Source organism: Artemia sp. Qi Xiang Cuo, chromosome 11 (assembly GCF_049724085.1).
Source record: "Artemia sp. Qi Xiang Cuo chromosome 11, ASM4972408v1, whole genome shotgun sequence".
Lineage (NCBI taxonomy): Eukaryota > Metazoa > Arthropoda > Branchiopoda > Anostraca > Artemiidae > Artemia > Artemia sp. Qi Xiang Cuo.
Window position 1 is genome coordinate 28,299,991 of NC_142804.1, and position 14,165 is coordinate 28,314,155.

Below are 14,165 nucleotides of genomic sequence, written 5' to 3' on the forward strand. Positions count from 1 at the left end.
GCTTATGTCGAGAACGCTTCTTATTTTCCTCATATTCTCCATCTCTCCAATCCCGTCTCTTCTCTGTATCTCTGGATTTTCTTCTACTTCCAGAAGCATCGTCTTTTCTATATGCTTTTTCCTTATAATCCTTTTGAAGAAAATTATATCTTTCTTCACTGGTGTCCTTTCCCCGACGAGAATCTTCATCTCTTATCAGCCAATTCTTTTCACGACTTTCATCTCTAATTCGAGCTTTTTCTTCGTATTTTTTTCTTCCCTGTACCTCTACCTCTTCACTACTACCACTTCGATGATCCCTATCTTTTTTACCCCGCTTTTCAATGTATTCAAATCTATCATCTTTACGTTTTTCTTCATATAGCTTTCTTTGAAACATCTCCGTCTCCTCGCTAATATCCTTTCGACGATCTCTTCCTTTTTTACCACGCTCTTCAAAATACTCATAATTATCATCTTTCTGCTTTTCTTGATAATTTTTTGCTTGTTTGACCTCCACCTCTTCGCTACTACTCCTTTGGTAATCTGTTCTTTTTTTAGCACGTTCTTCCTCATATTCAAATCTTTTATCTCTGTGATCCTTTTTATCTCCTATGCTTTTTAGTTTTATGGATCCTTGTTTTTTTGGCCTCTCCTCTGCGTAGCTTTCAGCCTTTTCTCCATCATTAAATCCTCTTCGTTTTCGAGGTTCAGTTTCCTTGGGAGATCTCTCCGTTTCCTCATAAACCCTTTCTCTTCTGTGAAGCCTTTTTTCTTCATATCTTTCATATCTATCTCTTTCATAGCTGTCATCTCTAATTGGCCTTTTTTCTTGGTAATACTTTCTTTGAGAATCTTCAACCTCTTCACTACTATCCCTTCGCTGATCTCTACCTTTTTTACCCCGTTCTTTTTCGTATTCATATTTTCTTTCTTCTTGGCCCTTTATATTTGTTCTACTTTCTTCTTTTGTTGATTCCTTTCGTTTTAAACTTTTACTCTTTTCTCCTTCATCACGTTCCCTTCTCTGCCGACTGTCGACGTCACTTGGTGACTCTTCGTCACTTCTTTCTCTCCTTTGCAGCCTCTCTTCTTGATATCGAGATCTAAATGTTTCTCTTTGAGCAGTGTTTTCACACACTCTTCCTTTACTCCTTCGACTAGATATAGGCTCCAATTGTCGCTTTTATTTTTATATTTTCTTGCAAGGACTAATTTCATTTCTTGATTCCTTTAGAGCCATTGTCTTGACCCTCTCTCTAATACGACGCTCCACTTCAGAATCTAAAAGAAAACAAGAACAATTGTAAGCACTAATGAAAGGATTTCCAATTTCACTTATATTTTAAAAAGAGAGGATTTACGCCAAACAGGCACAGAAGAAGCCGAATCCATAGTTTAGTAATAAAAAGACCTTTTAATTATTTAATTTTTATCGTAAGAACAAATTAGTCTATTTGAAGTTTCGAAAAGATATAACTGTTGTGAAACAATTCATTTTAAAGATATTAATTGAAACTGACGGCCAAAAATATTTCTTTCTCAATTTTTGAAATGAACTGCTTCCTTTATTCATTGTGCTTTTCAATTTTATTATCCTTATTTATTTTTGTCCCACGAGTGAAGCAAATTGACGTAATTCATGAATAATATAGTTGCTATTTCGAAAAAAAACGCTGAAAAACCCAACAAATGCACTAACAAAAAAGTACCTTAATGCAACAGTCTTGCTAGTAAAAGTGGCAATATATTTGCGGACGCTGAGTTGTCACCCTTGGTAATTTATCCCTATTTCTAGCGATGGTTTTTATTGTCAGTTATTTTTTGGGCTAGTGATTTTAGGTAATTTCTATTATTAATTGTTTACCGTAAGTCTGGTGATTTTCACTAACGCATAGCTTCACTGTGGTATTCCTTCATTGAAGTATACGAAAATAATCGTGAAATGCATTAAAAGAGTTATTCAATTACCATCTTTTGAAAATAGCTTAAATACATGACAATAGTTATGCAATGGTATTTTTATCTTAACGTCACACTTACAGTTACATATATTAATATCGTGGTTGCGGGGGGAACTGCATCCTAGCAAGAAATAGACAGCGAGAATCACATCAAATCGCAAACGAAAATGACGTAAAACAAATCTGCGGTTAGAAGAAGCTACAGAGAGAATCACAACAAATGACAAAAATATGCAGAACGAAATTTGCGGTTAGAAGAACAGCATCAACCCAATGTTCAACGGCAAAGACCCGTAGCATAGAATACCGTACTAATCTACAAAGATGCCGTAGACTACGCAAGTGTTAATTACAAGTCATTCGGACCTTTCAACGTTGAAGGTATTCTTTGCAGAGCCCTCCATTTCCCCAAACAAAGAGTAGCAACTGTACTTTTTAGACCCCGGCGATGGCGTTGACGAACACCCTGCACATCCTCTAAATTACGGATTCAATCGTGAATTAATGGATTTGTTTGAAGAATATCAGGAATCAGTCAATAGAGGCATTAGTCGAATAAACAGTTTAAATTCCAACGGAGTATTTAAATTTGAGATGTGAAGGAAGGAACAAGTTTGGATGATCTCCTTACTGTGAATTACATTCATTATGTGACATACAAACAAGCCGGCTTAGCTCATGGCCACACACTCGACAATAAACAGTGGGAACAGTGGGTCTAAAAGAATCCGCACTGTCCTAAATGCCTTCTAAAATGTGAACAATCTTCATTAAAATTCTTGGCTTTGACAAAGATTCAAAATCATTTGGCTTAAAATTTTATTTGGTAAGTATGACGAAATCATGCATCAGAATATGCTGCAATCAAACGTGCTGGTCTGCTGGTCGTATTAATGCATTCAAGTTAAATGCCATAGAAACAAAAGGTTGAAATTTTAAGTTCTACGTGGAACTGTATGGTACCAACGACATTAACAATTACCAAGATGACCGCAACAGGGACGTTCTTAATTCTTACGAGTCAGCTGATACTGGAGATCGCATGTATCGGCTTCTGCCAGGAAAACAGAATGAAATTATGAACAGTATTTTACGCGCAGCCAATGATATTCACGATGTTGAAGCCAAGTGTTTTTTCACAGATGGACCAGGCAGTACCGGTAAAACCTTTGTGTATAAAACCTGGTATCATTTATTTTGTGGCTAAAATCGCAAAGTAAAATGTATGGAATTTACATCGACTCTATTACCTATAGGACAAAAGGCATACAAGACATTTAGCCTGAAAGTTTTCTTTCATAAAATTAAATTTCCAGGATAAAACCTGGTTCAATCAAAGGTATAGAACTAGCTAAAGTCGATATTTTGCTTATGCATGAGGCACCGATGTTACTATTCGTAAAGAATGCATTCGTAAAGTATATTCAAGAGGTGGGAAATGGAAATCTTCCAAAAAATCAACTTCAGTAGAATTAAATTAACTGAGGGTAAGGAAATTGCATTTCTAATCAAAATTACAACGGAATAAAGGAACTTATTATTTCAGCGCCGCGAAACGAAGAAATAAGTAAAATCAACGCTGAAATTATCGAGCATCTCCTGGGAAGATACAAATCCTATCCTATAAATGTTATGGTTCTGTGAAGAAAAAACCAGAAGAATGCTTTGAATTCACGCCATAATTTCTTATTTCAACGGCAATAGCTTATTTGTCACTCCATGACTTAAAAATAAAAAATATCATGATATTTACGCTAATACGTAATTTTGATGTTTCAGAGGGCATGCACAATGGAACACACCTGGTTGTTACAGTATAAAGTAACAACGTAAATAAACCAAACAAATTACAGGGGAAAAAGCTAGAAAAGAAGTTCATGTTATTCTGTGGTTAGAAGAGAAGCGACAGCAAGAATCATATATACAAGCTTAAAGTGTATCGAGTACCACCGAGCGAAGACCAGTCTCCTGATACAATATTATATATATATATATATATATATATATATATATATATATATATATATATATATATATATATATATATATATATATATATATATATATATATATATATATATATATATATATATATATATATATATATATATATATATATATATATATAACCGAAAAAAATCAAATGTGCGTTTATTCACCTGTCCTTTCAGCCCTTTTATCGACAGGATGGACCATAGTCCTTTCATCCAATCTTTCAGTGACTTTACACCCCGGGATAATGAAACGCTCATTGTCGCAGTGGAAGCAAAGGAAGCAATTGTGTATGTATTTTAATTATTTTTTCTCAAATATGGCTCCATATTTATTTCCGTATATATACCGCTCCATATATATATTTCCGTATTTATTTCCGCTCCATATATATATATATATATATATATAATATATATATATATATATATATATATATATATATATATATATATATATATATATATATATATATATATATATATATATATATATATATATATATATATATATATATATATATATATATATAACCGAAAAAATCAAATGTGCGTTTATTCACCTGTCCTTTCAGCCCTTTTATCGACAGGATGGACCATAGTCCTTTCATCCAATCTTTCAGTGACTTTACACCCCGGGATAATGAAACGCTCATTGTCGCAGTGGAAGCAAAGGAAGCAATTGTGTATGTATTTTAATTATTTTTTCTCAAATATGGCTCCATATTTATTTCCGTTTTTAACTTGGATACTGAGGCTTTTGCCTGAAAAATTGATCTAGATAGGTCACGAATATGGGAAAATTTGTTTAAAGCAATATTTTTCAACCTAAAGGTCACAAATCCCTGGGGAGCGGTGGGTCGAGAAGCCTTCTTGGGTGGGGGGGGGGGGTCACGAGGTCAACAGAAATCAGTAAAAAAATTTTAAAAAGGCAGGTATATTAAGAAAAAGTGAATACGATGCTCGTTATGTTAATAATTCATAAAATTTTATGCAAACATAAACAAAAAAAAATCTTCCAAGTACTCCTTCATTTTAATGTGGAGGTTGTGCTTGAGTTTGTTTAATCAATTTCTTCAATCGTGGATTCGTTTTTGAAACAACAAGTATTAAATTGTTTTTCCAATTTCAGCGATTTCTTAGTTGACTTTTTATTTGGGCCATTGATGAAAATGCCAACTGGCACAAGGAAGAGAAGAAAATGGAATCAAATACTTCAAAGTCACGGTTGTTGATTCCGAGTATTCTGTTTTCTTCTGAGGCAAAAGGTATTTAAATTTTCAGACTTGAATTCCAAGAGTAACATCCCATCGACCGATAATTCCAGCAGATTCTCCTTGAGCTTAGTTGCTAAATTTGCCTCATTTATAGCTGCATTTAAAAACGGATTTATTATCCATCTTTGCCAAGTGTTATCCAATATCTCTTCCACTGGGGAGTAGCTACACAATAATTTCTTCAAATTATTTAACACCATTCTCATACCAGATATATATGAGTTAATGTCTTCAATGAAAGACTGTGTCGACGAAAATGAATCAAAGTTGTTTTGATTTATATATGACGACCACAATTCAATTTCTTTGTGCAAAACCATGGACTTTGTCTTTCGCTCTAATCACATTTTCATCCCGCCATTGAGCACTTCTATTCAAGTTATTTAAATGCTCAAATAAGTCAGAAAGGAAAGCCAACTTCAAAAGGAATTTCAGGTCAGAAATGAATTCTAAGTAATATGATTTGGCTTGCTGCAAATATACTAACAGTTCAGCACGAAGATCCATAACTCTGGTTAGTACTGTGAATTTTGATAAGCACATAACCTTTGTATTGTAAAGGAAATTACGGTGCTGCAAATATACTAATAGTTCAGCACGCAGTTCCATAACTCTGGTCAGTAATTTGAATTTTGATAAGCACATAAGCTTTGTATTGTAAAGGAAATTACGGTGCTGCAAATATACTAATAGTTCAGCACGAAATTCCATAACTCTGGTCAGTACTTTGAATTTTGACAAGCACATAACCTTTGTATTGTAAAGGAAATTACGGTGCTGCAAATATACTAACAGTTCTGCACGAAATTCCATAACTCTGGTCAGTACTTTGAATTTTGATCGGCACATAACCTTTGTATTGTAAAGGAAATTACGGTGCTGCAAATATACTAAAAGTTCAGCACGAAATTCCGTAATTCTGGTCAGTCATTTGAATTTTGACAAGCACATAACCTTTGTATTGTAAAGGAAATTACGGTGCTGCAAATATACTAACAGTTCAGCACAAAGTTCCAAAATACTGTTCAGTAATTTAAATTTTTATAAGCACACAAGCATCGTATTGTAAAGGTAATTATGGGGCTGCAAAAATACTGATAATTCATCACGCATTTTCACTTCACGGATAAGTACTTTTAATTTTTTTAGGCACATAACCTATGTATTGTAAAGTAAATTACGGGGCTGCAAATATACTAAGAGTTCAGCATGAAGTTCCATAACTCTGGTCAGTGCTTTGAATTTTGATAAGCACATAACCTTTGTATTGTAAAGGAAATTACGGTGCTGCAAATATACTAACAGTTCAGCACGAAGTTCCATAACTCTGTTCAGTACTTTGAATTTTGATAAGCACATAACCTTTGTATTGTAAAGGAAATTACGGTGCTGCAAATATACTAACAGTTCAGCACGAAGTTCCATAACTCTGCTCAGTACTTTGAATTTAATAAGCACATAACCTTTGTATTGTAAAGGAAATTACGGTGCTGCAAATATACTAAGAGTTCAGCACGAAGTTCCATAACACTGGTCAGTACTTTGAATTTTGATAAGCACATAACCTTTGTATTGTAAAGGAAATTACGGTGCTGCAAATATACTAACAGTTCAGCACGAAGTTCCATAACTCTGGTCAGTACTTTGAATTTTGATAGGCATATAACCTTTGTATTGTAAAGGAAATTACGGTGCTGCAAATATACTCATAGTTCAGCACGAAGTTCCGTAACTCTGGTCAGTACTTTGAATTTTGATAAGCACATAACCTGTGTATTGTAAAGGAAATTACGGTCCTGCAAATATACTGACAGTTCAGCATGAAGTTTCATAACTCTGGTAATTACTTTTAATATTGATAAGCACACAACCTTCGTATTGTAAAGGAAATTACGGGTCTGCAAAAATACTAATAGTTCAGCAAGCAGTTCCATAATTCTGGTAAGTACTTTGAATTTTGATAGGCACATAACCATTGTATTGTAAAGGAAATTATGGGGCTGCAAATATACTCATAATTCATTACGCAGATCCGTAGCACTGGTCAGTACTTTGAATTTTGATAAGCACATAACCTTTGTATTGTAAAGGAAATTATGGTGCTGCAAATATACTAACAGTTCAGCACGAAGTTTCATAACTCTGATCTTAACTTTAGATATAGAGGAGGAATTTTGATACGCACATAACCTTCGTATTGCAAAGGAAATTACGGGGCGGCAAATATACTAACAGTTCAGCACGAAGTTCCATTACTCTGGTCAGTGCTGTGAGTTTTGATAGGCATATAACCATTGTATTGTAAAGGAAATTATGGTCCTGCAAATATACTAACAGTTCGTTGATTTTGAATTGAATTTTGGGCAATAGGTTGCATCAAGACTGGGCTGGCAATGCGTGTCGAACAGGGAATTTTCAGACATATCTTCAAAAAAGTAGTGAGAACTTCTCCAATGCGTGTCGAACAGGGAATTTTCAGACATATCTTCAAAAAATTCAATAGCTCTGTTCAGTACTTTGAATTTTGATAAGCACATAACCTTTGTATTGTAAAAGAAATTGCGGTGCTGCAAATATACTAATAATTCAGTAAGCATTTCCATAGCTCTGGTCAGTACTTTGAATTTTTATAAGCACATAACCTTTGTATTGTAAAGAAAATTACGGTGCTGCAACTATACTAACAGTTCAGGACGAAGTTCCATAACTCTGGTCAGTACTTTGAATTTTGATAAGCACATAACCTTTGTATTGTAAAGGAAATTACGGTGCTGCAAATATACTAATGGTTCAGCACGAAGTTCCATAACTCTGGTCAGTACTTTGAATTTTGATAAGCACATAACATTTGTATTGTAAAGGAAATTACGGTGCTGCAAATTCACTAATAGTTCAGCCCGAAGTTCCATAGCTCTGGTCAGTACTTTGAATTTTGATAAGCACATAACCTTTGTATTGTAAAGGAAATTACGGTGCTGCAAATTCACTAACAGTTCAGCACGAAGTTCCATAACTCTGGTCTCAGTACTTTGAATTTTGATAAGCACATAACCTTTGTATTGTAAAGGAAATTACGGGGCTGCAAATATACTAACAGTTCAGCACGAAGTTCCATAACTCTGGTCAGTACTTTGAATTTAATAAGCACATAACCTTTGTATTGTAAAGGAAATTACGGTGCGGCAAATATACTAACAGTTCAGCACAAAGTTCCATAACACTGGTCAGTACTTTGAATTTTGATAAGCACATAACCTTTGTATTGTAAAGGAAATTACGGTGCTGCAAATATACTAACAGTTCAGCACGAAGTTCCATAACTCTGCTCAGTACTTTGAATTTAATAAGCACATAACCTTTGTATTGTAAAGGAAATTACGGTGCGGCAAATATACTAACAGTTCAGCACGAAGTTCCATAACTCTGATCAGTACTGTGAATTTTGATAAGCACATAACCTTTGTATTGTAAAGGAAATTAAGGGTCTTCAACTATACTAACAGTTCAGCACGCAGGTCCATAATTCTGGTAAGTGATTTGAGTTTTGACAAGCACATAACCATTGTACTGTAAAGGAAATTACGGTGCTGCAACTATACTAACAGTCCACTACGAAGATCTAGCTGTGGTCAGTACTTTGAGTTTTGATAAGCACACAACCTTTGTATTGTAAAGGAAATTACGGTCCTGCAAATATACTAATAGTTAAGCACGAAGTTGCATAACTCTGGTCAGTACTTTGAATTTTGATAAGCACATAGCCTTTGTATTGTAAAGTAAATTACGGTGCTGCAACTATACTAATAGTTCAGCAAGCAGTTCCATAACTCTGGTCAGTACTTTGAATTTTGATAAGCACATAACCTTTGTATTGTAAAGGAAATTACGGTGCTCCAAATATACTAACAGTTCAGTACGAAGTTCCATAACTCTGGTCTCAGTACTTTGAATTTTGATAAGCACACAACCTTTGTATTGTAAAGGAAATTACGGGGCTGCAAATATACTAACAGTTCAGCACGAAGTTCCAAAGCTCTGGTCAGTGCTTTAAATTTTGATAAGCAAAGAACCTTTGTATTGTAAAGGAAATTGCGGTGCTGCAAATATACTAATAATTCAGCACGAATTTCCATAACTCTGGTCAGTACTTTGAATTTTGATAAGCACATAACCTTTGTATTGTAAAGGAAATTACAGTGCTGCAAATATACTAACAGTCACGGACGAGGTTCCATAACTCTGGTCAGTCTGGTCAGTACTTTGAATTTTGATAAGCACATAACCTTTGTATTGTAAAGGAAATTACGGTGCTGCAAATATACTAATTAGTTCATCACGAATTTCCATAGCTTTGGTCAGTACTTTGAATTTTTATAAGCACATAACCTTTGTATTGTAAAGGAAATTACAGTGCTGCAAATATACTAACAGTCACGGACGAGGTTCCATAACTCTGGTCAGTACTTTGAATTTTTATAAGCACATAACCTTTGTATTGTAAAGGAAATTACGGTGCTGCAAATATACTAATAGTTCAGCAAGAAGTTCCATAATTCAGGTCAGTACTTTGAATATTGATAAGCACATAACCTTTGTATTGCAAAGGAAATTACGGGGCTGCAACTATACTAACAGTTCAGCACGAAGTTCCATAACTCTGGTCAGTGCTTTGAATTTTGATAAGCACATAACATTTGTATTGTAAAGGAAATTACGGTGCTGCAAATTCACTAATAGTTCAGCCCGAAGTTCCATAGCTCTGGTCAGTACTTTTAATTTTGATAAGCACATAACCTTTGTATTGTAAAGGAAATTACGGTTCTGCAAATATACTAACAGTTCAGCACAAAGTTCCATAACTCTGTTCAGTACTTTGAGTTTTTATAAGCACATAACCTTTGTATTGTACAACAAATTACGGTCCTGCAAATATACTAATAATTAATCAAGAAATTGCATAATACTGGTCAGTACTTTTAATATTTACAAGCACATAACCTTTGTATTGTAAAGGAAATTACGGTGCTGCGACTATACTAACAGTTCAGCACGAAGTTTCATAACTCTGATCAGTACTGTGAATTTTGATAAGCACATAACCTTTGTATTGTAAAGGAAATTACGGTGCTGCAAATTCACTAATAGTTCAGCCCGAAGTTCCATAGCTCTGGTCAGTACTTTTAATTTTGATAAGCACATAACCTTTGTATTGTAAAGGAAATTACGGTTCTGCAAATATACTAACAGTTCAGCACGAAGTTTCATAACTCTGGTCAGTACTTTGAATTTTGATAAGGACATAATCTTTGTATTGTAAAGGAAATTATGGTGCTGCAAATATACTAACAATTCAGCACGAAGTTCCATAACACTGGTCATTTAATTTTTATAATCACATAACCTTTGTATTGTAAAAAAAATTACGGTTCTGCAAATATACTAACAGTTCAGCACGAAGTTCTATAACGCTGGTCAGTACTTTGAATTTTGATAACCACATAACATTTGTATTGTAAAGGAAATTACGGTGCTGCAAATTCACTAATAGTTCAGCCCGAAGTTCCATAGCTCTGGTCAGTACTTTTAATTTTGATAAGCACATAACCTTTGTATTGTAAAGGAAATTACGGTTCTGCAAATATACTAACAGTTCACCACGAAGTTCCATAACTCTGGTCAGTACTTTGAATTTTGATAAGCACATAACCTTTGTATTGTAAAGGAAATTATGGTGCTGCAAATATACTAATAGTTAAGCAAGAAGTTGCATAACTCTGGTCAGTACTTTGAATATTGATAAGCACATAACCTTTGTATTGTAAAGGAAATTACGGTTCTGCAAATATACTAACAGTTCAGCACGAAGTTCCATAACTCTGGTCAGTACTTTGAATTTTGATAAGCACATAACCTTTGTATTGTAAAGGAAATTACGGTGCTGCAAATATACTAATAATTCATCACGAATTTCCATAACACTGGTCATTTAATTTTGATAAGCACATAACCTTTGTATTGTAAAAGAAATTACGGTGCGGCAAATATACTAACAGTTCAGCACGAAGTTCCATAACACTGGTCAGTACTTTGAATTTTGATAAGCACATAACCTTCGTATTGTAAAGGAAATTACAGTGCTGCAAATATAATAAGAGTTCAGGACGAAGTTCCATAACTCTGGTCATTACTTTTAATTTTGATAAGCACATAACCTTTGTGTTTTAAAGGAAATTACAGTGCTTCAAATATACTAAAAGTTCAGGACGAAGTTCCATAACTCTGGTCAGTACTTTTAATTTTGATAAGCACATAACCTTTGTATTGTAAAGGAAATTACGGTGCTGCAAATATACTAATAGTTCAGCGCGGAGTTTCATAACTCTGGTCAGTACTTTGAATTTTGATAAGCACATAACCTTTGTATTGTAAATGAAATTACAGTGCTGCAAATATACTAATAGTTCAGGACGAAGATCCATAACTCTGGTCAGTAATTTGAATTTTGATAAGCACACAACCTTTGTATTGTAAATGAAATTATGATGCTACAAATATACTAATAAGTAATCAAGCAGTTCCAAAACTCTGGTCAGTACTTTAAATTTTGATAAGGAAATAACATTTGTATTGTAAAACAAATTGCGGTCCGGCAAATATACTAACAATTAATCAAGCATTTCCATAGCATTGGTCATTAAATATTTATAAGCACATAAAATGTGTATTGTAAAGGAAATTACGGGGCTGCAAATATACTAAAAGTTCAGTACGAAGTTCCATAACTCTAGGTCAGTACTTTGAATTTTGATAAGCACATAACCTTTGTATTGTAAAGGAAATTACAGTGCTGCAAATATACTAACAGTTCAGCACGAAGTTCTATAACTCTGTTCAGTACTTTGACTTTTGATAACCACATAACCTTTGTATTGTAAAGGAAATTACGGTCCTACAAATATACCAACAAGTAATCAAGCAATTCCATAATACTGGTCAGTACTTTGAATTTTGATAAGCACACAACCTTTGTACTGTAAAGGAAATTATGGGTCTGCAAATATACTAATAGTTCTTCACGAAATTCTAAAGCTCTGTTCAGTACTTTTAATTTTTATAGGAAAATAACCTTTGTATTGTAAAGAAAATTGCTGTCCTGCAAATATACTAATAATTAAGTACGAAGTTTCATAACTCTGGTCAGTACTTTGAATTTTCATAAGCACATAACCTTTGCATTCTAAAGGAAATTACAGTGCTGCAAATATACTAACAGTTCAGGACGAAGTTCGATAACTCTGGTCAGTACTTTGAATTTTGATAAGCACATAACCTTTGTATTGTAAAGGAAATTACGGTCCGGCAAATATACTAATAGGTAATCAAGCAATTCCATAATACTGGTCATTGAATATTTACAAGCACACTACATTTGTATTGTAAAGAAAATTACGGGGCTGCAAATATACTAACAGGCCAGGACAAAGTTCCATAACTCTGGTCAGTACTTTGAATTTTGATAAGCACATAACCTTTGTATTGTAAAGGAAATTACGGTCTTTTGCTCCCATATCTTCACAAATGATTCGAAACAATCGAGATTGCAACGCTTTTCCTTTAATAGAATTTAAAATGTTAATAATAATATTTAGAACTTGACTGTACTCTCGTGGCAAGGTTTTGGCTTCAAGAGTTTGGCGATGGAGAAAGCAATGCATCCAACAAGCGCTTGGTATCTGTTCTATAAGTCAAGCAGCAAATCCACTCTTTGCACCAGTCATGACTTTTGCTATGCCACTACAAACAGTGTGCCCAATCAATACCCATATCTTGCGCAGCTCATAGGAATATGTCATGCAAGCACTAACCAGTAATATTTTTAGGAAATGCCTTGCAAAATAGTATTTCTTCCATTAATATTTCCTTGGATTCAAAACGCACAAAAGCCACAAACTGCTAGACGTTGATGGTTCTGGTGATATTTTCTAAAATTTATCAATTTTCTATTATAACAAACAACTCGCATAAATACGTGAAACAAGTAATTTGCGCTCTTCAAACTGAACAACAGACGACACGACCGCGCAGGTCTCACGCTCAAAAATCACTGTTACTCCAACTCCAAGAGACCTTACACTCTGTCAAACCTTACAGACAGTCCGTATATAACACCACAGTTTTACTTCCGAGTCATTTCCACTTATCATGGTCTTCCTTATGATTCCACTTGCTTTGCGGTCTTGCACTCAACTACCGTAGCCGCTGTAAACCAACCTAATAGTAGGCTAGCCCAGCGCATTCTAGAGAGAATAATCTCGAAGCGTATGAAACGTCTCAAAACTTGTGGGCCCTTCGCGCGGGCCGTGGAAAGTGTACTAGTTCCGAGTGTTACCTATAGATGGCGCTGGGAGTCTCGGCCCTAATTATATAAACATGTTTTTATTTGTTTGTTAGTTATTAATTGAAAACATATTCGATTTAAATTATGTGTTTTACATATTTAATTATATATTTATATCCGAATCCTAATAATGCAAACGTCTAAAGTTTATGTGTGGATTACATATTTTTAACATGACAACAAAGAGTAGGGGGTCGCAAAATATTTTTCATGCACGGGAGATCGTGTCATAAAGAAGATTGAAAAACACTGATTTAGAGCCTTAATTTTGGAAAAAGATTTTTCAAATGAACGACTTTACATTCACATGTATTTAAAGAACAACTTGCATCATTTTATTCTAGTGCCAACCGCACTAGAATAAAATGACTTTTTGGTATCTATGACGCATGCAAAACTATATGAGATGACGATTGATTCCGAACAGCTAAAGCAAAAGGCACAAAAAAAATGTCCGAGGAAATGATGAAAAATATGAAGTCCACCGAAATCTGCGGTTAGAAGACATGTGACAGCAAGCAACACAAAGAAACACAAATGAAAATGACAGACAACA

At 34.3% G+C, this 14,165-nt stretch overlaps 1 protein-coding gene across 1 annotated transcript in view; it reads right to left on the minus strand.

Annotated features, from left to right (window-relative positions):
* Nucleotides 1-1,125: 1,125 nt before the first annotated feature.
* The window catches only part of ncm (pre-mRNA-splicing factor nucampholin), a 102,568-nt gene continuing 89,528 nt past the window's right edge, over nt 1,126-14,165 (minus strand). Inside the window, exon 14 of the mRNA XM_089096658.1 lies at nt 1,126-1,263. Within this exon, the coding sequence (XP_088952784.1) occupies nt 1,172-1,263 (92 nt within the window). The 3' untranslated portion in view covers nt 1,126-1,171. The remainder of the gene's footprint in view (nt 1,264-14,165) is intronic.